General features: G+C 37.6%; 4 protein-coding genes across 5 annotated transcripts; 2 read left to right on the forward strand and 2 right to left on the reverse strand.

Annotated features, from left to right (window-relative positions):
- Nucleotides 1-1,134: 1,134 nt before the first annotated feature.
- LOC128608082 (transmembrane protein 252) lies at nt 1,135-3,954 on the reverse strand. The gene is made up of 2 exons (XM_053625492.1): nt 2,832-3,954; nt 1,135-1,922 (listed from the first exon to the last, which is right to left on the reverse strand). The coding sequence occupies exons 1-2, from the start codon at nt 3,104-3,106 to the stop codon at nt 1,661-1,663; spliced, it is 537 nt and encodes a 178-aa protein (XP_053481467.1). The 5' UTR covers nt 3,107-3,954; the 3' UTR covers nt 1,135-1,660.
- Nucleotides 3,955-8,108: 4,154 nt separating this feature from the next.
- Nucleotides 8,109-11,224, forward strand: smim15 (small integral membrane protein 15). Its single transcript, XM_053625497.1, has 2 exons — nt 8,109-8,201; nt 9,206-11,224. Exon 2 carries the CDS (start codon nt 9,241-9,243, stop codon nt 9,463-9,465), a length of 225 nt encoding a protein of 74 aa, XP_053481472.1. The 5' UTR covers nt 8,109-8,201; nt 9,206-9,240; the 3' UTR covers nt 9,466-11,224.
- Nucleotides 11,225-12,084: 860 nt separating this feature from the next.
- On the reverse strand, nt 12,085-15,697 carry ndufaf2 (NADH:ubiquinone oxidoreductase complex assembly factor 2). 2 transcript variants are annotated; one of them, XM_053625494.1, is made up of 4 exons: nt 15,164-15,697; nt 13,116-13,205; nt 12,575-12,615; nt 12,085-12,452 (listed from the first exon to the last, which is right to left on the reverse strand). In XM_053625494.1, the coding sequence occupies exons 1-4, from the start codon at nt 15,276-15,278 to the stop codon at nt 12,213-12,215; spliced, it is 486 nt and encodes a 161-aa protein (XP_053481469.1). In that variant the 5' UTR covers nt 15,279-15,697; the 3' UTR covers nt 12,085-12,212. The 2 variants fall into 2 exon arrangements, with proteins under 2 accessions (XP_053481469.1, XP_053481470.1); XM_053625495.1 differs by lacking the exon at nt 13,116-13,205.
- A 251-nt stretch (nt 15,698-15,948) lies between these two features.
- ercc8 (excision repair cross-complementation group 8) lies at nt 15,949-26,792 on the forward strand. The gene is made up of 12 exons (XM_053625493.1): nt 15,949-16,291; nt 16,420-16,515; nt 16,911-17,012; nt 18,823-18,946; nt 19,783-19,864; nt 21,609-21,677; nt 22,532-22,598; nt 23,147-23,250; nt 23,659-23,783; nt 24,619-24,816; nt 25,136-25,222; nt 25,399-26,792. Exons 1-12 carry the CDS (start codon nt 16,215-16,217, stop codon nt 25,459-25,461), a joined length of 1,194 nt encoding a protein of 397 aa, XP_053481468.1. The 5' UTR covers nt 15,949-16,214; the 3' UTR covers nt 25,462-26,792.
- Nucleotides 26,793-26,990: the final 198 nt, after the last annotated feature.

Raw genomic sequence — 26,990 nt, forward strand, 5'->3', positions numbered from 1 at the left:
ATATTTTTTCTTTCTTTTGTTTACTGTTCATAAGTCAAGTCGATTTTATTTACAGTCAGGTCCATAAGTATTTGGACAGTGACACAATTTTCATAATTGAAAGGAAGAAATACATATGTGACTTTCAGCTTTAATTCAAGGGGTTTATCAAAAATATAGCATTAACTGTTTAGGAATTATCGCCATTTTTTTTTTTTTTACAGAGTCCCTCCATTTTCACAGGCTCAAAAGTAATTTGACAATAGACTGTTAAGCAGTTTCATGGCCAGGTGTGGCCTATTTCCTTATTATTTCATGACAAATTAATGCGTTAAAAGGTTTGAAGTTGATTCCAAATGTTGCATTTACATTTGGTAGCTGTTCATATGAACTCTCAAGATGCAGTCCAAAGAGATGCTGATGCAAGTGAAGGAGACCATCATTAGCAAGAGATAGCAGGAACTTTAGGAGTGGCCAAATCAACAATTTGGTACACGCTTAAAAAGAAAGAATGCACTGGCATGCTCAGCAATACAAAATGGCCTGGAAGGCCATGGAGGACAACTAGAGTGTATGATTGCAGAATTCTTTCCTTGTTGCAGAAAAATCCCTTCACAACACCTAGACAAGTCAAGAACACTCTGGGGGAGTAAGGCGTATCATTATCAAAGTCTACAATCGAGAAACGTCTTCATGAAGAGCACGTTATAGATGGTTTACCCCAAGAACACAAAGGACAGATTAAAGTTCTAAAAAATCTCTTTAAAAAATGATGTAAGTTTAACTTGTACCAGAATGATGGGAAGAGAAGACTTTGGAGAAGGAAAGGAAGGGTTTATGCCACAAAGCATACCACATCGTCTGTTAAACATGGTGGAGGAAGTGTTGGCAGTGTTGGCATTGGCAGCCATACATGCCCATGCATGCCCATGCCAGTGGAACTAAGTCACTGGTGTTTATCGATGATGTGACTGCTGATAGAAGTAGCATGTATAGCATGTACAGAGCTACATGCAGTTTACTTGGCACCTATATGTTCTTCTTCAAGTGTAAATAGATATGCTATTTTGATATGTATCAAAAGTAAGCTAAATATACTTAACACTTAGTTTCAATCAGCTTCTCTTCATGTGTACATATAGTAAACTTCCTAAAGATGAAATTCTAGTGGAATAAATGTTTTTTCTTCTTAATGGCATACAGAGACATTCTCCAGAGATAATAACTCTTTCATATTTTAGTTTACAATACATTGCACAACAGGATCAACAAGCTTAACATTATTGTTTATTAATGCAACAAAAACACAACGGATTTGACAGGCATACTTGCTTCTTGACCTATCGACACTAAAGAGACCTTAACAATAATACAACTTTCATACATATAATAATATGACCAGTTCTGTCTACAAAGTGCTGTGCGCTATTGGAAATGACATCAACACTGATCACATCATGCTCTCAGAGAATACTAAGACTAGACTAGATGAGACTTTTTGTCAGGTTTGTGTTTCCTTTTTACTAACATCAAATCTTATTTTCGAGTGATAATGATCATCAAGGCCAGGGGCAACTAACAGCCTCAAAAGCTCCAGATCCTTCAGCACCTTGAAGAATACTGAAACTTCTCATTTTTTTTCACCTCAACATCTCTCTCAGATCTGACCAATAGCAGCTGTTCAGTGTGGCTCTACAGAACTGTTTGTGGGTAGATGGACAGCTTGGGAATCGGCCTGACTCTGAAGAATTGCTTGTTGATACGTAGGTGGTTCCTCATGGCTGAAGTCCTCAACTGAGGTCTCATAGCCGGTCTGCATGTAAACTGGAGGAGCTGGGCCAGCCCGTTGCATGCCTGTAGGAATGGAGACGACGGTAGGGACACTGTCGATGGCATTAATTCGGACCTGTGATTCCTCATATGATGGTGGATAGAGGTCGGTCCTGATGAGCGAAAAAAGCAAAGTTTATACAGTTTTAGGCAGTTTTGAATTTTCATTTTCTAATAGGGAGAAATTGTTTTACTTTATACCAGAGTGTTGCTGAAAGCTTGAATCTAATTGGTCAGAAGCTGTTGATTCATTTAATCTAACAGTAGCTCTGACAATAGTTCAGCTACAGGGTTTATCACCACCATCAATCATCAAAGCGCATATCATTATCATTACAAAACAGGGACTTGCACGGCAGAAGCAATTGTTCAAATGGTGATGTTTTCTGTGATGAGATTTTTATTTAGCATTTTTGGAAGGAGTCTCCATTGCCAGCAGTTTGTAGTTCACAAGCTCCGATTTTTGTATTATTAAATTCACGAGAGAGGAAACAAGAGGCTGGTGAGGAAATGAATATAGCTGTTAAACTGATCAAAAGTATAATTGTTCTGGTAAAAGATTTTCATTGGTATCAATCGTTGTTCTGGTATAAGATTAACAAAACACTTTGTTTACACAGTAATCCCGTTTTGCATTAGACTGCATCACACCCCTGCTTCATCAATCATTTTCCTATAAAAGCATGTCCTAATCATGTTTCATTCCAAACATTCCATACTTATTATAAGACCTGTCCCATTATACAAAGTCCATTGAGACAATACTAATACCAGATAGTGGTATCTGTGTTCATATTAGTTACAGTGATAATGTTGGATTAATGCCTTTGGTTTGGTTTATTATTTCTCAGCAATTTTTGACATTCCTACAGTAATGATAATTTATTGCACAGGCATAATTTGTGCAAGAAATTCTTCAATCTACGTAGTTATTGCAAAAGGTAACACTTCTTTCTAAAGACATTATCATGTCTCATCCAAAGACTGCAGATCCAAATCTTATAATGGCAAAGCAAACCTACCTGTCCACAGTAAAAACCTGGACATCAGCATTTCTAGACCTCCTTACTGAGCGTTTCAGCAGCACATTCTTCATTCCGTGACCAACAGACCACAACACTCCAACAACAAGCAGAATGAAACCCAGGATGATAAAGAGGAGAGTGGAGATATCTCTAAGAATTTGCAGTTGTTCACTTTGAATGGACTTGATGTAAGCGCCTATACAGATGAGACTCAAGCCAGTGGTGGGCAACAGAAGCCGTGCTGCAGACAGCAAGTGTTTCCTTGTATTCATGGTATCAGTACAGCTGAGACGTCAGCGGCACGGCGACTCCCATCTCAATTTGCAATGCTCTACATTACAGTTTATTAAGAATGGACTGAAGTTTGACCTGTCTGACGTATTTGTATGGGAAAGAAGTGAATTAGTGAATGAAGCAACAAGGGGCCACAGCAGCACTAGTCTAATAGTATTGTTGTGATAAGGCTTGTGTAAAAGACTGTGATAAGGCTTGTGTAAAAAAAGAAAAAAAGTTCAGTAAACTTTCAGTAAAGTCCAGTTGATCTTTAACTCATGTCAGCAATACCTTATTTTAACGGTGGCAAACTGAGTCTGTGAGATTTTATATAAAATATATCAATTATATTTTACTCATATTTATCAAGACCAATGGAAAAACACAGCTGTTTCAAATCAATACTTATACGAATGGAGTGGATATAAATTAAATTAAAATTAAATTAAAAGATAAATCATGTCAGAACTTTTTACACCCTCAACTGAAAAACAGTCAGAAACATTTTAGGGAAAAATAGAAAATAAACAAACAAAAAAATCTGTACAATAACCTGGCTGCATAAGTGTGTACACCCTTTTGCTTGCTGTGTTCAGCATGGACCAATCACATTCCATCTCAAAATGTGGGGAAAAAAGCCCAACAACAAAAGAACACCATACCCATGGTGAAGCATGGTGTTGGCAGCATCATGCTCTAGGGATTTTTCTCTTCAGCCAGAGCTGGGGCTTTTATCAAGGTGGGGGGAATCATGAATAGCTACAAATACCAGTGTATTTTAGTGCAAAACCTTCAGGTGTCTTCAAGTAAGCTGAAGATGAAATAGAATTTCACCCTTCAGTGCGATAATGACCCAAAGCATACATCCAAATCAACAAAGGAATGGCTTAACCAAAAGTAGATCAATGTTTTCGAATGGCCTAGCCAGAGCCCAGACCTGAATCCAACTAAATATCTGTTGGGTGACCTGAAGTGGGCTGTGCACAGGAGATGCCCTCACAATTTTACGGATCTAGAATGATTTTACAAGAAGGAGTGAGAAAATATCGCCAAGTCAAGATGTGCCATGCTGATAGACTCTTACCCAAACAGACAGCGTGGTGTAATAAAATTAAAAGGTGCTTCAACAAAGTGTTAGTTTAGAAGTGTTCATGCAACTAGGTTATTGTAACATTTTTATTTTTCTTATTTTTCCCAAAAATGTTTCTGATTGTTTTTCTCTTATTTTTTTTATATGTTGTAATTTCACACTGAGGGTGGGAAAAAGTTCTGACATGATATATCTTGGTTTAATTTTTTATATCACAAAAACCTGCCATTTAACAGGGGTTGTAGACTTTTATATCAATTTGATGTCAAATTACATTTACATTTATTCATTTAGCAGACACTTTTATCCAAAGCAACTTACAAATGAGGAAATACAAACAAAGTGATATATCAAGTGGAGAACAATACAAGTAGAGCTACCATGCAAGATTTATAATTGAGTTCTAGAGAAACAAAGTGCGCAGAGTAGAGGTGTACGAACCAGAGTAAATTTTTGTTGTTGTTTTTGTTTTTTAATAATGTGGGGTTTGGCATTTTAGGGGTTAATTAAGTGTTCACGGAAGAGGTGGGACTTTAGATTTTTTTTAATATAGTGACAGATTCTGTGGTCCAGATTGAGGGTTGGAAGTTCATTCCACCACTGAGGGACAGTTAGTTTAAGGTCCTGGAAATGAACCTTGAGCCATAATTGTATGTTTTATTCTTCTCTTTCTCTCTTAGGTGTGACTTTTACAGTCCAAATAAAATGTAACTTTATATATTGCTAACAACATCCTTATCCTCCTCCAAAGACAGGTTAAAAAAAGAACAGAAAAAATAAACAAATATTACATTTACAGGCTATTCAAATATTTATCTGTGTAATATTTCAGTGTGAATTTATGTGCTACTTTAACCATGTTGCTGAGCTTCCCTTCACTTTATTTTACAAAGTTTATTATGATGCTAATATTAGTTTAAATAAAAATGTATTTAAACCAGTGTCAATACTTTAGCTTAGTTTATATGCTCCAAAGATGTACTATTATTAGAATACTATTAATAGGATTTGGGGTTTTTTCTTGTACTTGTGAAATGAAATAACATTTATAATTTACTTCTTATACTTTCTTCTCAAGTTTATCACAGGTGTTTGGTACATATATAAAAGGGTTTCAAAGAAGTGCAGACACAAAACTACAAAAGTACAGTAATGTACAGTAATACATACAGTAACTTTAAGATGTCCGTGCAAAGTGTGTCAGTGTCCAAGCAGGAAGCAGGAAGCTTTCTCCAGACTAAACACACTTTATAACATAAATGGGCACTATATTTTTGAACTGGTAGTAAATCTTCTGAATGAACATGGCTATAGGTTTAAGAATGATTTATGAATAATTACACTTCCTACGTCATTCATTTGAAACTTTGCTTTGGAATGAATGAGTTGGATGATTTCATAACTTTATTGTGTTAATGATTAGGTTAATGATTAGGTTTATAACTTCTATTAAGATGTTGTTATCTGCAGCTGTCTGACCCTGTGTTTTATCTGCAGGAGTACAGGGCTGTTGAAGTTTAGACTAAAGATGTGCAAACTAAGTTTATTAAAATGTAACCAACAAAAAAGATGACACTTTGTTTGTGGTATATATTGTGGAATACTGAAAATATTCAATATTGAAATATAAAAAATTGTGCTTTCCACAAACCACCGTAATCAAAGGGCAGCATTAGATCTGTTATGGAAATACTTATACGATAAGATGTACAGTAAATGGTATGTCAGTATATCAATATTATGTCATTCTTGTTTATGTCAGATACATTATTATTGTATTATTACAGTGTCTGCATTCACTATAAGTTCACTGTGGAATTTAGTTTAAAAAATCATTGTGGATATGTGCTAAAAGTGATAAATTTGGATTCATCATGTCCATGTACTGTAACTCTTTAATTCACTATAAACAAATGTATGATTTTCATTACAATGCTTCTTTGTGTCCAGGTGATATATTTACTGGTAGATAAAGACTATAACTTCAGCTGATAACTGTACATTAACCTTCATCGAACTTGTGTTCTTAATGTAAGGGGTCATATGAGTACATCATGTGCAGATTACATACCAAGTTAGATTTTTCTGCTCCTGGACCCTGGCCACCATCATCTCAGCAAGTAGAGTGTCAGCGATGAAAAGTAAGTCAAGGCAAAGATGGTTGTGGTGAGGAAGCTCTAGATTTGTATTTAAATAATCTATACACATTTTTGTTTTCTTGTTGCTTTCTAACCTGCTGTTGATTCACATCAGTTTTACTGTATAGCAGCAGCTGTAGAAATTTTTTTATGCAGATGTAGATGCGTAATGAACAATCCATAGGCGACAATGCCGAAGAAAAACTAAAAAACCGGGTATCAATTCAAGTAGATCTTTATTGTCAGAGCAGCTATATACAGTGTGCAGTGCACAGTGAGACGGAATAACGTTTCCCCTTAACCCAATGTGCAAGGTGCATGTATAACATACACAGTGCCGACAGAACATAAATAAAGTGCAACAGGAACAAGAAGCATGCATGGGAAACAGTGGGGGTGGGTACACAGACAAAATAACATTTAACATGGCAATTAGACATTACAGTAAACACAGGGTCCAAAGCTGCAACTAGATGAATTCGGTATAAAGTGTCAGTGCAGTAATGCTTGTAAAAGAAACGTGAGATGAAAGATGTTTAAAGTGACAGTGCAGTCAGTAGAATCAAAGTGTCTGCATGCTGTACAGTACGTCAGTGCAGAGACTTGCAGCATTATTGATTTAAAGTGTCTGTGCAGTAGGGTGGAGGGTGTTACTTGGATCCCAGGATGATGTTTGTATAGAGGGGCAGCACAGTTTTCAGGAGTCTGACTTTCTGGGGTAGAAGCTGTAACTCAGTCTGGCAGTCCCTACAAGATCATCCACAGATACACAACATCTTGCTGATTATTCATTCACATTCGTTCATCTTCAGTAACTGATTCATCCCAGTCAGGGTCATGGTGGATCCAGAGCCTATCCTGGGAACTCTGTGTGTCAAGCTGAAATACAACCTGGATGGGATGCCAGTAAACTGCAGGGCATAATGAACATACATAATGCAATTTAGTTTAGCCTAACCACCTATTTTTTTGGGAGGGACAGACACAGAAACACAGAAACATGCGCATGCACAGAATCTCCACCCAAGCTCCATATTGTTATATAGTGCATAGTGTATATAATAATAATAATAATAATAATAATAACAGTAATTATTATTATTATTATTATTATTATTATTATTATTGTTGTTGTTGTTGTTGTTGTTGTTGGGCACATGGTTTGCCTCACACAGCCAGGGTTGGGGGTTTGATAACCACAGTGGCCCTGTGTGTTCGGAGTTTGCATGTTCTCCCTAGAGGTTTCCTCTGGGTACTCCGGTTTTCTCCACCAGTCCAAAGACATGCGTGGTAGGCTGGTTGGCATGTCCAAAGTGTCCATAGTGTATTTATTGATGTAAATGTGTGTGTGATTGTGCCCTGCGAAGGATTGGCACCCCATCAAGGGTGTACCCCGCCTTGTGCCCCATGCTCACTGGGATAGGCTCCAGGTTCCCCACGGCCCAGTAGGATAAGCGGTATAGAAGATGGATGCATTATTATTATTATTATTATTATTATTATTATTATTATTATTATCATTTTAGAATTTCAATAAAGTAATTGGAAAATACCACCTGGAAACCTAGGGAAACCTCATTGGATTTCATAAATGGACTTATCCACCATTATGTCTTTCATTCATGACTACAAAATAGCAAAACTCCCAAAAACTCCGTTCGGTTTTGGACATACATTACAGTACCGTATGTATTACCATCACAGTCTTACCCTGTGGTTAAGTAGACAGCCTGTAGATGGCAGTAAAGACGCTATTATTACAATAAAGACGACGAAGAAGATTGTATGACGCCGGCGATTCACTTCCGCTTTCATTGTAACTGTAGCTACAAATCAGTTACAAGCTGGTATTTATTTGTTCCTCAGGTGGGTTAGTATCTTTTATTAAATCTGCGGCTCATATCTTGTATATTATCGTCCATTTGTAAATTTACGGCGAGTCAGGATATCATTATAACATCACCCGTAATTCTCTCAGGATATGCTAACTTAATTAGCCTCACAGCTAACGTTAGCTAGCTGGTTCAAGAAACTCCACAGGGTAATGTTATAGTTTTAAATAGAGGCGTCGAGGTGAAATAGTTCACTGAAGTCTTAATAAAGTAGTGTTTTCGTGACACACTGAGTAACAACTGGTTTGTGGTGTAACTTCTGAGGAGACTGTGATTTTCCGGTAACAGTGTAGTATTTCTGCTACATCGCAGAAAATGCATGATACTGTGTCAGTATTAACCCTTTCATGCTCACATTACTGAATTTTTTTTTGTTGTCATTAATTAAAACTGCATCTAATAAATTTTGATTAAATATCACTTATTGCCCCTGTGTAGGAATAACATGATTAAAAAAAAGGATAAAACATTGTATGTTAAATTTGATAACCAACATCTTTATAAAATATAATTTTTTGTGATGTAGGATTATTCTTGTCAAGTACAAAATTTCAACAAATTTATATATATATATATATATATATATATATATATATATATATATATATATATATAATATACATATATTTAAAACTTAATATTGAATTCTGTGTGGAAAGTTTGAAAAAGAAATTAGAAGTAGAAATCAGGAAAATGCTTACATAATAAATTACAGTAATCGTCGCAAGTGATTTGGAGGTGATTACCATGTTAAAAAGATGATTATTCCGGTTGTTGATTATTTGTCTGCGTTAATCCATAAATGATTAACTATTTGACTTAACTGTGGCTTGTAAATGACAAAGGCTGTAACATATCCTTTGGCATTGCTTGTTTTAATTCAACTTACAAGTGATTTACAGGAAAAAATGGCTTTTTTTCTACTTCTGTGTAACTGATGCATGATTTTTTTTTTTTTCGCTTTGTTCTCTTCCTTAGAGCATTTTGTTTGGCGGTGAGCAGCTGATCAGAAAATGATTGACGTTAAAGCCTGGGCAGAGTACGTGGTGGAGTGGGCCGCCAAAGACCCCTACGGCTTCCTCACGACCGTCATCCTGGCCTTGACCCCACTTTTCATCGCCAGCGCTCTGCTTTCCTGGAAACTTGCGAAGATGATCGAGGTCAGGGATCGCGAGCAGAAAAAGAAGCAGAAGCGACAGGAGAACATCGCAAAAGCCAAAAGAGCCAAAAAGGACTGAACTGAAACAGCTAAGGGATGCAGAGGGATCAATGCATATGTTCCTGTTTGTAAACAAAATAAAAACAAGCCCCCACTCTTAGCTGTGCAGAACCCAGAGCAGCTCCTGCAGGGGCTTTGGGTGAAACGGGGCTTCGAGACAGCCTTATCACTTGCTACGAGAGTGTTGATTAATTGAGATCACTTTTTCAGAACTGCAGTGTTTTGTTTTTGTTTTGTTTTTTTCTGGAAAATTCACTGCTGTAACATGATTGCAGCACTCAGCATTCCAATACTTTTTAATGTTGACCTTTTCCACCACCAATCCACTAAAGTTTTTATTATTATTATTGTTATTAAAAAAAGCTCTTAACAGCCTGAACAGTCATAACGTTTGTCCAATCAATGTGGCTCTGCTTTAGGAAGTGCCATAGTATTTTAGTGATTGTGTGAAAAGTTGACCATCTGGAATTTGGGCATATTACACACCACCATTTATTTATTAAATACTGTCTAAATAAGGTGCAAATACATTACATATATGGGGAAAAATTCAATGGGACAGTCTTAAAGGAAACCTCCACTCAGAAAAACATTAAACTCGAGGTTTTTACTGATTGCTCCTAGAAACAAAAGAGCTTCTTTTCTAACTCAGCATTTTCTAGCAATGTTCACTATTACATTAATGAGGAAAAATACAACGTAGTGGAGACCACAAACAGAGCACTCTGAGTCACAGAAAGCTTTGCAGCTATACGACAGATGTGCTGAGTTATAGCAGAGATGAGTTAGCGATCTATGGGGTGACGCACGATAACTCATAAAAGTTGAAGCTGATCTGTTTGAGCAGAGTGTACAGATGTGGAGCTGAGAGAGCTGGACAGACTAAAGAACTAAAAAGTGCTGCTGCACTGTTCACTTTAGGTAGAAATTCCTTCGTGCACCACTAACAGCATTGTGGGTAATGTAGCAAACCGTTAACCAAAGTGAAAACAGTCAAAACGAAATGGTCAATACAAGAAATTAAAAAAACAAAAAAAACATTCATTACATCAGGATTCTATCAAGGTGCTTGAAGTACTTAAATTTGGCTTTTTGAAATTTAAGTACTGGCAACCCTTGAAAATAGTCATTTTTGAAATCTAGTGGTGCTTGAATTTATAAAAAGTCAATAAATAAAAAAACCACTTAAATTTAAAGTGTTTATTTTCAACAGAACACGAATACAATCCTTTCACTCAAAACATGACTCCCCGCTGCAGCCTGACTTCATGTTAGAAATCAGGATTTTGTCAGTGCAGGGCAGCAGCTTGGAAATGGCTTGGAAGTGACTGCTGGTTAACATGTCTCTTCATGAGCCGCATTTCAATCCCTATTTCATACCCATTCTGTTGTCTGACAACAGAAACAATATGTAAATGAGAACAGCTTTATTGGGAATTAGACTGTATTGACTATGTGAGCACAGAGAGTAGGAAAGAAGCAAACAGATGTAAAGGGCTGACACTATGCAGAATGCTACGATACGATGATGTAATGAATATGCTAATCAGCGCATGACATCTAGCGACGTTTGGCAACAAGTATATTGAGGTTATGCTGAAGACGAAGCAATCCCTTGGAAATGCAAATTTAGTCCAGCATGGCTGGAAAAGGTGCCATATAAAATTATTTGTGTTTTGTTATTATTTTAAAAAATTAAAAAAAGAAATAAAGATTATGCTTGAATGACATTGCATGTATAGTCCTTGAAAACAAAATAAAATAGTGCTTGAAAAGTCCTGGAATTTTGTTATGAAGCATCTGTATGAATTATGTTACATAATCAACACTGGATGCCATTGACAATCACATTAATTATAAGGGTTAGGCTTTTAGCATGTTTGTCTCGCACCTCCAGCATTGGGGGTTCGATCCCGCCTCCGCCCTGTGTGTGCGGAGTTTGCATGTTCTCCCCATGCATCAGGGGAGTCCAAAGCTATGCGTTGTAGGCTGATTGGCATTTCTAAATTCTCAATAGTGTGTGATTGTGCTCTGTGATGGGTTGGCACCCCGTCCAAGGTGTCTCCCGTCTCGTGCCCCGAGTTCCCTGGGATAGGCTCCAGGCTCCCCTGCCACCCCGTGTAGGATAAGCGGTACAGAAAATGGATGGATGGATGGATGCGTCTTTTAGGGTTTATTTCCCCCACTCTGTGTTCAGTTAGGAAAGTGGTCAAATGCATCTTGGAGACAAATCTAATTATTTTCCGAGGTGGTCAGAGACTCATATGACATGTAACATAAATGTTAATATATCTAAACCAGGGTACAGCAACCAAAGACCATTAAAGTGTTCAAACTGAATCGGGCCTCATCTGTAAGATGCCTACATAATAACTGTAATTGTGAAATGTTCCTAAACGCTCACACACTGACAGCTAAGACAAGGTTTGTGTGTGTGTGTGTCTCTCACTCTCACTCTCTCTCACACACACACGAGAAAATTACCTGAGCAAAATAATTCATAATTCTTACTGAAATAAATAAAACAGAATCAAATAAATGTAACAAAATATCAGTGAAATTTGTGCATAGAGGATGTAACTTAAGTTACAGTTTCCAGTCTACTATTAAAGGATTACATTTTGCACTTGGTTTATTTAGATCTTTATAAAATCTGGAAAGATCCACTGAAAGCACGGCAGCATTACATTCACATTAACGTTTCGTTCTTTCACGCTTGGCCTTTGAAAGTCCGGGACCCGACTGACAATAAACTTTGAGACAGTGTTATTTTTTCGGAGGAGCCCAGGATCCAGGCTGGAACGTGTTCGCAGTGCTCACAGGCTCCTCGCTGATTTCTGACTGCCCGAACTGTGTGGCAGCAGCGTGACCTTTGACCTGAGTCTGCATCGGCTGTGTTATTAGTCCCTCTGCGAGCTCTTTGGCTTGCAGTTCTCTGTCCTTCTCTCCAGCCTCCTGTGCTTTGACTTTGATTTGTTCTCTGTAATGTTCATTCTTTAGCAACTCCTACATAAAGGAAACAAATCACATGTGATGGTTTCGCAAAAGTTACCAGTTTATATAGTTTGTACCAGTGTATAAAAATGTGGGAAAGGGGGTTCTGAATGGGTCCAAATTTAACAGAATACCTCTACAGTAGGAGGATCCTTGCGTCGTCCTCTAATCCAAGCTGCATGAAATAAACAAACAAAATCTAGAACACAATTCATATCAAACAACATATTCAAAACCTGACATTTAATATTTTAATGCCTCACTTATTTCTGACTACTAGACTAGTGAAAACAAAGCGTGTCTCCATGGAACAGTTATAAATACGGTTCTGACAATCTTTTGTCAGTCAGAGCATTACCACTTAGCCAAGAGAATCATTTACCATCATTCTGTCCTAGATGAGATTTATAATTGTATACCTTTTGTATACAATTATAAATAAATTGTATAATATTTTTATTTTGCATTGGTTATTGCAAATAGGTGTCACGAAAGTTTATCATTTTTCTACACAATCTCCCTTTCATTCAATGCAAGTCCTCCAGCGCTTAACGAGTGTCTGGATTCTTCCAGAAAATAAATTCTACCGGTTGCTTGTGCAGTCACTGAAATGAAAGTTTTCAGTTGACCAACCTCATAGCTACACCGTTAGAAACGGAAGTATTTTCACGTTACCATCCCATTCAGAGGGAATGCTTCCTTCGAGGTACTCAAACTCTGAGGGATTGGATGCCTCCACAAACCGCCGAGCCCGAACAGCCCGGCCTTACAATGAGCAGGAGAAACAGAACACGTGATTAATTAGAGTACGGAACACAATGACTTGCACAATATTACTTCTTAATCATGTTATGGTATCTATGGGGTGTCCCAAAAGTCTCCATACATAGGGGAAGTTTTTAGAAAAATGTCTTCCAACATTTTTCATACTTAGTTTATTTTATATATTTATATATTTTTTCAAATAGCCTTTAAGAATGCTTTTGACAAAAGAAAAATGTATTGAAGTCATTCTCATGGCTGGATTGGGAACTTGTCACAAGGTTGTGATGTACTTTAACAGGAAACGTGGCAAGCACATCACACACACACACACACACACACAACACTGTTGCCAAACTTATTAACAGCAGAGGTACTGACTGTACTATAAATATAAAACTAAAAAGCTCAAATTTACTGCACTTTTTTTATGAATATATAAATATTAATATATTAACTATTAATAAATATTAAAGTAAATAAAAGATATACATCCAAATGGCACCAAATGTAACACTCCAAATAACAAATAAAAATAGAGACATCCAAAATTAAACAAAAAACATTTCAAGTAACACAACAAAATTTGTCAGGGTAGTTTTTATTTCGCCTCTAGAGGCCGCTCTCATACTGTATAATGACAGCGGACTCTTCTCAGCCACTCCTGCAACCGGGGGAAAACTATCGGTGTGGATTTTTGCCGATAACCGATAGATCCAGAAAATTCCAGTAACGCTGATCAATTGCTCAACCTCTAATTAACAAATTAAAAAAGACTGGAAGTGTTGCGGACCAACCGAAAAGTGGACGTCCATGAAGATCCACTGACGAAGGTACGACCAACGTTGTGCAGGCATACAAAGTCCCTCGTGTATGTTTGGGACACCCTTTATATTCGTTGGCTGTTTAATCAGGTACTACTATACCTACTATATACAGTGCCCTCCACTAATATTGGCACCTCTGGTAAATATGAGCAAAAAAGGCTGTGAAAAATTGTCTTTATTGTTTAACCTTTTGTTCAAAAGATTCACAAAAATACCCTCATGGATACTCTCATGGCTCTCATGGATAGCAAACAATTGAAAACAACACATTTGTCCAAAAAAAAAACAAAAAAAAAAAAACCCACTGTGTCAAATATAGGTGTGCAACAATTAATATGGGTGCCAATATTAGTGGAGGATATTATAGCGCAAATTCTCCTGCTGCTCTGAATAGTTCCACATGGACACCCTAAAGAAAATTCACTGCATTTTACCTGGATCCTGGAGAGCTCTTCCCAAGAATTGCTGCTGTAATCATAATGACAGTCCTGTGCTCATCCCATGACTCTAATCACAATATCCTAATACTGAACATCCTTTCAACAGACTTAGTTCTGTTTGACGTTATAATAAATTTTAATTGTGGAAGAGTAATGATTTATAAATCCAGAAGAGAACGGGTTCTCCGAGTCCGGTTTCTTCCTCATGGTGTCTCAGGGAGTTGCCTCTGTCGTGCTCATTAGGGGTCTAAACCTAGATCTGTATTTCTGTAAAGCTACTTTGTGGCCAATGTTTATAGGTGTACCTAATAAACTGGCAACTGGGGTATATGCAGCCTTCATTATGTTATTGTTCTTCATAATGTGAGGAAAAAACAGACAACATGTACATTATATATATATTATTGCAGTGATGCAAAATAAACATATGTAGACAATGAAGAGCTCAGATCCATGCATTTCTCTGAAGTACACATGCTGAACAGACTGACAGAACAACAAACCATGCTAATGATTCACTCAAATGTCAAGGACAACAATCTATCCGAGTTAGACTATCACATACAAATTCTCACATGCAGTTTTAATAACAAAACTTTCCATCTTTAATCCTATTAGCACATAATTGGAAGTTTGGAGAAGCAGGCCAACATTTCCAGAAATGTAGCTCGCGTGACGTTTGACTTTAGCTTACCTGTCCATGTCTTCTGTTCGGGTATGTAATAGTATTTATTTCCTAAATGATCTGTTCCGACATGTTCTTTCATTACACCAAAAGTCCTCCTTAGAAGAGAAGCAAAACGACTCATTATAATGAATATGATAAGCGGAAATGTGATAACACTGAACTCTCACACACAAGCGCAGACGCTATCATGGGGTATTTAAGTATCATCAACGCTAGGAGCCGATTCCCAAAACGAAGAATCGATTCACAGATTGCTAGTCTTGCGAATTGAGAGTCGATTCTATCCCAGAGCTTTGTTATTTTTAAATTTACTCCCAAACTGGATTAAACCAATATCGCAAAAAAAAAAAAAAAAAAAAAAAAAAAGTAGGAGTTTCATATACAGGTTTAACCCACATTAGCCACATTAACGTTAGCATTAGCTTTCTAATTTACATGTTGCTAATGATAAATCTTCAAATAGGAGCACATGAAAGCTCACCAGCTGTCATTAACTATTAATCATAATAGTGCATTATGTGCTTGCGCTGTTTATTTTAATGATTTCGTTTATATATTATTTATCTGATTTATTGCTTTGCCTGTACTGTTTCACTTTGGAATCGGGAAAAGTGTATAATCGACTCCAAATCGACTCCACGAACACCTCAAATGTGAACTACGGTCGACTGAATCGAACAAGTCTGAATATCTCAAGCAGCAAAATTGAACACATCGTGTGATTGGTTCTTTGCATCGCGTTAACCAATCATAGTTCGTTTTCTATCGGTGTTGTTGACTTGCATAACAACTTGGCGGCTTCTGTTCACAAGCGTCAGATTTGGACAATGACAAAACGTTATTTTTCTTTTGACCGGTGATGTTTGTGATATTATGGTTGCAGCCATATTGCAACCAATATGTCACCGATGTTTAACAGACGAGAAAAAGGCTTGAATATTTGCTTAGCAATGACGAATTTGTGAGAGGATTATTAGTCAGATAGCTAGCTCATAATCATAACAGGTCTATGGCTTGTAAACATGAATGCTGATCCTACATGTAGAGATCAGTGAAAATGTTGAGCTTTCTTACAGCCAGACAAACAGGTTTGGACGATCCTGTACGCTTGAGACGAGCAGAATCAACAAGAAGGTATAATACATTTTATTAACACAATCTGTTATTATTGTCAGCTTACCTAACTAGTACTGAGCAGGTGGACATTGTGCTGAGCTGACATTATTGTGATGATGCTAATATAAGCCATGTGGTGTTTGCAGGGTGCTGAGTTTGGAGTTGAATCATGATAGAGATGTGGAACGAATTCATGGGAATGGAGTGAACTGTATCGATATTGAAGTGATTGAAGGGAGATAGTAAGTCATGTTTTCTTACTTAGAAGAGAGTTGTATGCTCATATATATTATAGGTTGATCCAAAATCCACCCATTTGAATGGTCAGAGGTGACTTCCCTAGAAAGCACCTACATTTGCAGTGTGTAAGTGACACAAGGAGCAGAACTGGGAAATACAGAAGTAATCTGATGGTAACTTATGACAATAAGGTCCTTTTGTACATAGTTTGTATACTGTCCATACTGTCATACTGGTGCTTAACATATTGTGTAAATATTTTTTTCCCCCTCTGAAAGAACCCTTAAAATAAGCTTTCAATATGCTGACATTTGTTGTAATGACAAATGATGTACAGATCTTCATGTATATTATTTGCTTGAGCTAGATATAATAATTATTTTGCTTTGTTTTGCAGTATGTTATCAGGGGGTTCCGATGGCGTAATTGTGATCTACGACCTGGAAAACTGCAGCAAGAAGTCACATTACACTTGTAAATCAGTTTGTACTGTAGGCAGGTAAGTCCACTGTCGTATGACCCACTGACCACTAGGTGGCAGTGTACAGTTTCATGAAAGCCACCAATCAACTTTAATAAGTTGAAGTCAACAAATAACATGGAAAATGGGCGAAACAGGTTCAGTTGTGGATTAAAGGCCAACTCCTAGAATATTAAACTTTCCTGGTCTCCCTGATGCAGTGCTCTTACTGTATGTAAGAAGATCTTGATCTTCTTCTTCTTCTTGATCTTCTTCTGGTTTTGGGGATACTTAGACCCCAGGTATGTCTTGCACTAGACCCGCTACAGTTTGCATACCAGGAGAGAGTGGGCGTGGACGATGCCATCACATATCTCCTGCACAGGATGCATGCTTACCTGGACAAGGGGAAAAGTGCTGTGAGAATCATGTTCTTTGATTTCTCCAGCGCTTTTAATACCATTCAACCCCTCAGACTGGGTGACAAGCTCCTGCAGATGGGTGTGGATGCTCACCTAGTATCCTGGATTGCAGACTATCTGACAGAGCGGCCACAGTTCGTCAGACTGAAGAATTGCCTCTTTGACACTGTGATCGGTAGCACCGGAGCTCCACAGGGAACAGTGCTCTCTCCAGTCCTGTTCACCCTGTACACGTCTGACTTTTGCTACAACACAGTCATGCCACATGCAGAAGTTTTCGGACGATACTGCAATTGTGGGGCATATCAGGGATGGGCAGGAGGAGGAGTACAGGAGCCTGATGGAGGACTTTGTGCAATGGTGCAAACTCAACCACCTACAACTCAACACTGCTAAGACCAAGGAGATGGTGGTAGATTTCCGGAAGTCTAAGCCTGCTCTGCTGCCAGTCACCACTGAGGGGGTGGAGGTGGTAAACACTTACAAGTATCTAGGAATACATTTGGACAATAAACTGGACTGGTCATTCAACACTGAAGCACTCTACAAGAAAGGGCAGAGCAGGCTGTACTTCCTGAGGAGGCTGCGGTCCTTTTATGTCTGCAGCAAGCTCCTCTGGATGTTCTACCAGTCTGTTGTTGCCAGCGTCCTCTTCTATGCTGTGGTATGCTGGGGAGGAAGCATTAAGAAGAAGGATGCTGGACGACTGGACAGGCTGGTAAGGAAAGCTGGCTCTGTTGTGGGAGCGGAACTGGAGTGTATCACTTCAGTGTCAGACAAAAGGACCTTGAGCAAATTGATTAATATTTTGGACAATGACTGTCATCCACTCCATAACACTATCATAAAGCGAAAGAGCTTGATCAGTTGGAGGCTACGCTCACTGCCATGCACAACTGACAGGCTGAGGAAGTCTTTTGTCCCTAGGGTTATACAACTCTTCAATGCTTCACTTAAAGGAAGAGGTGAGATAGACTTCTCTGCATAGTCTATCTGCCTCTTCACCTTTTCATATATTCTCATACACTTCCATGACCTCTTACAACAATGTTGTGTACTGGCTCACTGTGTGACTGTTTACACTGTTTATGGACTTTATTAGCCCACATGTACAACCCCTACCTCTATTTCCCAGTCTGTGGATCCTTGATTTGGTATATTTTACTGTTTTTTTATTAGTTATTCTTTTAGCATCCTGCTTATACTTTATACCTCTATTTCCCAGTCTGTGGATCCTTGATTTGGTATATTTTACTGTTTTTTATTAGTTATTCTTTTAGCATCCTGCTTATACTTTATTGTATGTTGTATTGTGTGTGATGTCTTGAGCTACTGGGACCTTGAATTTCCCCTTGGGGATCAATAAAGTATCTATCTATCTATCTATCTTGAAATGAATCACTAATATGATTAAAATTTCTATTCAGGTCAAATCGTCATGTGCACAATTTCAGTGTGGAGACAGTTCAGTGGTATCCTTATGACACTGGGATGTTTGTATCCAGCTCATTTGACAAAAGCATGAAAGTTTGGGACACAGAAACACTCAAGGTGTGTTTTCTCTTTTTACGTCTCACGGCCTTTCACCTGAAACTGACATCTGTCATCTGAAAAAGGAAAAAAAAAGTTTTGCAGGCTAAATATTCTTCCTTATTGATGTGACATATGTCAGTTCTCTATAAAATGTCACTCATCAAATGTCGCTTATCAAGCTTGTGCATAATAAAGCTTGTAGGATTTGGTTGGTACATTTGTATTAAAACTGAAAAAAGACAGACATATTCATGCTTTTGATTTTGTTTCCCTGACGCTCTTGTTTCTAAAGCTAGTTTCATTTTTACTAACTGTTTTTTTTAAGGCATATATTATGGATGCACTAATAATCAGATACAGATTACTACTATCATACAGGTGTTTTCAAACCCAGTATTTGTGTTGTGACTGAACAGTGAACGTCAATTGTCTTATCCTGAAGTACTGTTGAATTATAAATACTGATGGGTCAGAACGTGTTGATTTATTTTTCAGTTGCAGCAGTGCTTCAATTCAAATCATAGTTTTATGTTATTTACTGCCATTCTGTCCTATGTGAGATTGAGATATTAATAGCTACACGTGCTGTTATTGGAAAATAACCACAATCTGGGGGTTCATTGCAGAGCCTCATCATTATTATTAGTATTATTAACAGCATGCCCCATCAAGGAATGGTGTGTCAGCTGCACTACTGTGAGATCAGATGAGTTTTGGGGATCAGACAATAATCAGAGCTGTGATCTACCTAAGTATTGTAGTATTAGTAATGTGATGTACAGTGTGTTGTAAAGCAAGATATAACAACTTGTATTTTATGTATGTTTTTTTTGTTTGTTTGTTTTTTTGTTTAGCCAGCTGATGTGTTTGAGTTTGATGGGAATGTCTACTGCCACCACATGTCTCCTATTGCCAGGAAACATAATCTCATAGCAGGTGTGTTAATTCAGTAGTTTACTGGCCAGCTTCTGTGTCTGAAAGATGAACAATCAAATGGTGAGGAACTCAGGATGGAACCTGCTTCCTAAAGCTGATATACTGAAACTCTTGCGTAACTCTTATCATTCTATCACTGCTTGGATCTCAGTCTCTTTGTATCTCTACATCATCATACTTTCTGTAACATAGAAATCCTGCGCAATATAAACACAAAGAAACTTCTCAGTGCTCGAACTTATATTTACCATTAATAATCTGCATACATTTCTGTTATCTCCTCGGCAAACAGGTTTTGTCAAGGAACTAAATACATCTTCTTGTTCTTGTAGGTGGTTTGTTAAAGGTTATAGTTGTAAATGCAGAATATATAGTTTGTTTCATAAATATTGGCACCCTTTTTTTAAGTATGGACCAAAATGATTGTATGCAGTAAACATTGCACACAACAATGATAGCCGTCTATCTTTTATATTTTTCATATATATATATATTTTTTCTTTTTTTCTTTCTCTGCAAGTAAATTCTGTTTTTTGTCCCCCGGATAGTCATTAGAGGCATTTCACTTCACGTTGTAATGTGTAAGGTTGTGTGTGTGTGTGTGTGTGTGTGTGTGTGTGTGTGTGTGTGAGTGTGAGTGTGTGTGTGGTCAATAAAATTTGATTAGCTTTAATTTGATTTGAACTTTTGACTGAAACAGTTGGAAGAACTATTTACTATTATTTCCTCTAATGAAAATGGTTCTTTCAGAACTGTGTGGCTAAATAGTCTCTTACCTTAATATTTCAAATAAATGCAAATTAATTTTCATCTTTGAAAACTTTTCTTATCAAGGTAAGGGTGCTAGTAATATTGAAACCAATCCTTTACAGAAAAATTGCACTAAAGGACAAAAGAAATGTTTCATAATGAAGTCATGAGTTTACGCTCTTTATATATGATATACACCACTTTATATTTTCTTTATTGCTCATTTTCATGAAAGAAAGGGTGCCAGTAATTCTTGATTTTAAATATTTCAATATTTTAATTAAATGTCAGTTTAGTATACTTTATACTGTTGTTATGATTTACCTCGAGTAAAAGATCGAACAGAGTCACCATTAGAGGTTGACCAATAGTGGATTTTACAGATACCAAAAACTAAGCTGGGCCAATAACCGTTTAATCAACCGATCATTTGATAAAATCGATAGTAAATGAAATAAATATATAAATATTAAAATTTATTAACTATTAATGAATAAAGTAAGTAAATGATATGCATCCAAACTGCATGAAAAAGTAACACTCCAAATAACAAATAAAAAGAGACATAAAAAATGAATCAAAAACACTTCAAATAACACAACAAAATTTGTCAGTGATAGTTTTTATTTTGCCCGTAGAGACTGTTTTCATACTCTATAATGACAGCAGACTCTTCTCAGCTGCTCCCTCAACGGACACAACCTTGAAAAACTATCAGTGTGGATTTTTGCAGGTAACTGATAGTTCCAGCAACCGGTAGTCACTGTCGATTAATCAGCAAAACTGATCAATCGGTCGACCAGTCACCATAATGAACTTAAAATAAATGAATAAATAAATAAATAAAAAGATTGATGGACCACAGGGAGTCCATCAGTACAGGATGAGACTAAAACTTTGCCAATCCCTGATTTGGATTCTGAAGGATATTGTAGCCTTCTTTTTGTTAGCATTCCGCTGTTTTAAAACATCTCTATTTTGCTTCGTGTCTCAGTTGGAACCAAAGACCCAAAAGTTCAGCTGTGTGATCTGAAGTCTGGTTCTCGCATCCACATCCTGCAGGGTGAGTAATGCATTCTGTGACCCTGACCAGGTTAGAGCAGTTACTGAATATTAATAAATACTTGAAAGTGATTTCTCAATCTCTCAACAGAAACGTCATGAGGGCCGACATAATATTTTTTAAAAGGCCACATTATCTAAATTTCTGTCTATAGTTCTATAGCTACATTTTAACAAGGAAAATCAAGAACAAGGAAATAGTTGGTACAATCATGTTGTATTGTATTGTATTTCAGCATGGTCTCCCTATGTCCGTGTGGGTTTCCTCTGGGTTCTCCCGTTTCCTCCCATCTTCCATAAAACATGCTGGCAGGTGGATTGGTTACACTAAATTGCCCCTAGGTGTAAATGTGTTTGAAAGTGTGTGTGTATGGTGCACTACATTTACTGAAGATGAATGAATATATAATATTATTGTAATTAATATATATTAATTTAATGTCCAGCAATGTCACCTTAATATACTGTTGATACAAGTGATGATACAAAAATACTTTGCTTGTATTTTTCTCATTTGTAAGTCGCTTTGGATAAAAGCGTCTGCTAATGAATGAATGTAAATGTAATGTAAATGTAAGAGACCCAGAAAATATAATATTGTTGTCATATTGCCAGTCCCTAATGGAAGAGTTAATTGTCTTAAGGAAGAGGAAAAAAATGATGATGATGATGATGATTGTCTAGCATACAAGGGATAGATTAATAGATAGAATGGATAGAGAGATTAATTTATTGTTTTTGAGTTTTTCAAAAGAAGCAGCCACCAAGCACCATGCTGTAAATGGATGACGAAACATATAGATCTGTGCTGAGGTTTTTGAGGTGTGTTTGAGTTTAAGATTTGTATGTGCTCAGGTCACAGAGGAGAGATTCTCTCTGTCCAGTGGTCCCCGCGCTATGAGCACATCCTGGCCACTGCTAGGTAAAGTCACTAAAAACATACACATCTGAATTCTGTAAGGCCCTGATGCTGATCGTATGCATAGACAGAGCTCTAAACACGAGAACCAACAGTCACTACCGCAAATAAAAATCTCAGTATCCACAATGTGTACTATTATGCCTCTCTATAGATATGAAATGTGTTTATAAATCAGTGATTGTGACTAAAAGGTTAATTGAAGCTCTACTGATGCTAAACTCTGACTTTAGGGCACCTCGAGAATGTGTGGTCCTTAAGGAGCTCACCTGCTTTCTAGCTAATAAGAATAGCTAATTAGTCCTTTGGGATCATGGCAGCGTCTCACTTGCCTGAAAAACAATTTAGCAATCATAGCATCAACCTGTGTCGCTGCGGGACTGCAGGAGCTACTGGTTTACATTTTACTTAATAAAAATGAACAAATGATGAAGATATCCTTTGGAGGGAAAACCTAATTGTTGCATCACATTCATATCTTGTGTGAGAAATTGATAATACAATAATATGAGAGAATTGATTGATGTGGAATGTTGTTTGTGTGGTCTCAGCGCTGATGGCAGAGTGCGTATGTGGGACGTCCGGCGAGCTGCTGGAAGCCTCTTTACTTTAGATCAGTACAATGGGGACAAGTCTAAAGCATCTTCTGAAGCAGGTGGGTTCAGCCATTACAGCCTTAGTTCATAACTATACATTCTGTGTGGTGTGTTATTATTAGCATAGTTAAAGGTTAAGATTTTTAAAGTCTATCCTTTTTTAGCATAAAGTGTTTACTGAAGATGAAGACGATGAAAGATTGATTGAGGGCATGGCTATAGATTTGTCACAAGGAATGTGGCATTAAATCTAGGATCAGATGTATGTACTATGACCTCCATGCAATAATGTGAATAATATTTAATAATAATATTAGTTTTATTCTTGCTGATGAAAATCCCGCTGACATAACAGCAGATGTGAATAAGAGTGGCTATGTAATATGAATATGAATATTCACCATAATTTACCACAAATCACATACTGTGTGTATATGATCCTGCCAATAAAACTTTTCTCTCCTCAGTGAACACGGCCCATAATGGACGTGTGAACGGCTTGCGCTTCACTGATGATGGCCTTTATCTCCTGACCACTGGCACAGATGACCGTATGCGCCTGTGGAACAGTGCCACAGGCCACAACACACTGGTAAGGAGCAGAACTGTAGGCAAAAGAATGCTTTCCTGAAAGAACCATTCTGCTCACAACCTTAGGCAGAACTTTTCTTTTATCTTATTTTAACTTTTATCTTATTTGACTGGCGTGTGTCAGAGTTCACACAAGAAAGGAAGGTGTCGCACATTCATTCCTCACACACAAGGTGTCTAAGGCACTCTTCATTTGCGTATCTTTTCTGTGACAGAAGTAGATCTTATGTACAGTGCTGTGAAAAGGTATTTATAAAAGTATCCTTATTTCTTCTTTTTTTGTGTGTACATATCTCATACTAAATAGTTTTAGATCTGTCCTCCATACAGTTCCACTTTTGACTTATCCATCCACAGGATATACTCCCAAAAGGTTTGAGGATCATCAAGGTGTGTTTTGGTAAAATTCAGATTAACTGTGCGAGTTCATCTATTTCTTACTCTATCATGTAGGAATTATCTTTGTGCTGTGATGCTTTTGGGGAAAGTCAGCCTCGTTTGTAAACACCTGAGATCACCAACATGTGCAATAAAATTGCCGTATGCACAGCTGTACAAACTGTGTGTACAGTATGCACAGCTGGACAGAATGGACTTTAATAAATCCCACACATTCTATATTGCTCTGTTCGTGCACAGATACAAAAGTTTACATAAAGAAACGCTCCCTAAATTGCCATATATGGCAAACAAGTTCTCTTGAAGAGGGTGATTTTATGGCCATGTGTGTTGCCCCGATTACATTTAGAAAATCTGTGATGATATGAAAATTTTTCATTACTGATACTGTATTTGGAAATATGAATCCCCAAGTATCCTTGTATATTTTCCCCCAGGTCAACTACGGAAAGGTGGTTAATGAAAGCCGGAAAGGAGTGAAGTTCACTGTGTCGAGAGGCTGCAGCCCAGAGTTTGCGTTTGTGCCATGTGGCAGCTCCATTACAGTGTACAGCCTTTACACAGGAAAGCTAGTGACGACATTAAGGGGGCATTACAATAATGTGGACTGCTGTGAGTTCCACCCAGACTATCAGGTAATGTGAGCTCCTTTCAGGCATGAAGGACCTTTTGTGTGCTGATTCAGATGCATGAGAAACGTGGTGTGTTGATCTCACATTCACCACCCTTGTTTAATCTGTTATTGAATGCCATGTTATTGGATTTAACTTCAGAATAACAAACTCCACCTCATACACCAGTGTCCCGCTTTTCTCATGGAATCCAAACTGATACAGAAACATTCACAGTCACAGATCGTCTCCAGGCATTACAACCAAACTCAGACCAGGAAGAGAAGAGAATAAAATATTTGTACATGGTTTTGTTAATCCTTCATGCTTGGGGTGTCCTCAGGAGCTCTACAGTGGTGGGAAGGACTGTAACATCTTGGCATGGGTTCCTGTGCTGCGTCAACCTGATGTCGAAGACGAGGGGAAAAGGGTAGGGAGGCTTACAGAGGAAAGGCCAAGCACATTTTTTAAACAAGGGATCCCTTAGGGGTTCTCAAATGTTGGCATCCAGCTCTACCTGTTCTGCTTAAAAACTGGAATGGTTACATACTGTTTAGTTTTCATACATAATGAATGTAACTCTCAACTAATGCAAAACCTTTACAGGGTGGAGACCAAGCTGCAGTAAATCCTGCATTTGAAGATGCCTGGAGCAGTGATGAAGACTGATTAAGACAATTACAATTACACTCGCACAACATTGCAATGTCAATGTGCCTCAGAGGTCCTGTTTCTTTATCAGTTCAACAGATTTTAACTGCAGTGCCAACTTTAACTTACCAGCCTAACATACAAATTCCAGACCTCTGCACTCTAAGAGACTTTGGGTTTAACTTGAATATGACAAACCTGGATTTAGAGATGTGCTCGGGACCATTTTTCCTCCTGTTCCCACCCACTTCTGAAGGAATTCTGACTAATCCCAGCAGCTTCCACAGAAAGTTTGACCAATCTTGCCAACTCCTGAAAAAGCTTTCATCAATCTCACTCACTCCCATAGAATCTCTGACCAATCCTGCCCACTCCCACAGAAGGTTTGAAAAATTCCACCTATTCCCACATACACAAGATCACAAGTTTGATCAAACCCACCTGCTCCTGCATATACTCTTGACTAATCCCACCTGCTCCTGCAGAAGGTTTTACAAATCCCACTCACTGCCAGAGACACGTTTGACTAATCCCTCCCAACTCCCGCATAATGTTTGACTACTCCCACCCACCTTCTTGACTAATCCCACTTACTACAGCTAAATGTTTGATTAATCCTGTCCATTCTCGCAGACACGCCTGACCAGTGCCTACAGAAATTTTGACTAATCCCCCTCATTCATGCAAAACATTTTTGTTATCAATCCCACCCAATCCCGTGGAATTTCTGACTAATCCTGTCCACTCCCATAGTAAGATTGATAAATCCTACCTGTTCCTATATAAAGGTTGACTAATCCTACTTCAGAGCTGGAACTACTAAACCGCCAGATCCTGCACATTTTTTATTGGGATCCATAGGATACCAGTCTCGATTCATACGTCTGCCCGCTCTTCCTTATTCATATATTCCTGCAGTGGTTGTCAGCAAGTGTGGTCAAAAAGTTAATCTTCACCCACCACCTTCATTTGCATGGTGTGACCTGATGCAACAAACTACTGGGACTGTTCTATAAGAAGCCTTTGACCTACATGTGGCCTGCAATTTCATCAGTTGAATTCAACTTAAAGACTTAAGATGTTTTGTATTTATTTTATGTACATGCATTTCCATTTTATTTCCCAATAAATGGAATTATTTCTAATTGTAGTGAAGAAAAACGGTTGATTTAGGTGTGATCGTATGTAGTGTGTAAGAATTACTAATGCTTATTCACTGTGAACAGTGATTACAATGTCACTGTTCTAAGTCACAAGTTTATAGTAAGTTTCTTGGTAATTGTATTGTGTTTTAGCTACATCCAATTCTATGCAAGTCTCAAGCTTGTCGTGGGGGAAAAAAACCTTTTATATTGTCCACTTAAATCTTCTATCTTTAATCCATCAAATAGGAGGAGCACTTTCACACAACGTATCACATGTCACCCAGTTATATTGTATTGATTTAAGGGTGCAATAAAAAAATATAAATATAATATATATATATATATATATATATATATATAGAGAGAGAGAGAGAGAGAGAGAGAGAGAGAGAGAGAGAGAGC

The sequence above is a fragment of the Ictalurus furcatus genome, chromosome 5 (assembly GCF_023375685.1).
Source record: "Ictalurus furcatus strain D&B chromosome 5, Billie_1.0, whole genome shotgun sequence".
Taxonomy (NCBI): domain Eukaryota; kingdom Metazoa; phylum Chordata; class Actinopteri; order Siluriformes; family Ictaluridae; genus Ictalurus; species Ictalurus furcatus.

What these genes read in the sequence shown, in the direction of transcription:
- ercc8 (XM_053625493.1), top strand. Translation starts at nt 16,215, where the DNA reads ATGTTGAGCTTTCTTACAGCCAGACAAACAGGTTTGGACGATCCTGTA. An exon ending in CGAGCAGAATCAACAAGAAG is followed by an intron (nt 16,292 to 16,419) that starts GTATAATACATT and finishes TGGTGTTTGCAG; the next exon opens with GGTGCTGAGTTTGGAGTTGA. An exon ending in GGGACACAGAAACACTCAAG is followed by an intron (nt 18,947 to 19,782) that starts GTGTGTTTTCTC and finishes TTTTTTGTTTAG; the next exon opens with CCAGCTGATGTGTTTGAGTT.
- ndufaf2 (XM_053625494.1), bottom strand. Translation starts at nt 15,278, where the DNA reads ATGAGTCGTTTTGCTTCTCTTCTAAGGAGGACTTTTGGTGTAATGAAA. An exon ending in CGAACAGAAGACATGGACAG is followed by an intron (nt 13,206 to 15,163) that starts GTAAGCTAAAGT and finishes GCTCATTGTAAG; the next exon opens with GCCGGGCTGTTCGGGCTCGG. An exon ending in CATTCCCTCTGAATGGGATG is followed by an intron (nt 12,616 to 13,115) that starts GTAACGTGAAAA and finishes TATTTCATGCAG; the next exon opens with CTTGGATTAGAGGACGACGC.
- smim15 (XM_053625497.1), top strand. Translation starts at nt 9,241, where the DNA reads ATGATTGACGTTAAAGCCTGGGCAGAGTACGTGGTGGAGTGGGCCGCC.
- LOC128608082 (XM_053625492.1), bottom strand. Translation starts at nt 3,106, where the DNA reads ATGAATACAAGGAAACACTTGCTGTCTGCAGCACGGCTTCTGTTGCCC. An exon ending in CAGGTTTTTACTGTGGACAG is followed by an intron (nt 1,923 to 2,831) that starts GTAGGTTTGCTT and finishes TTCGCTCATCAG; the next exon opens with GACCGACCTCTATCCACCAT.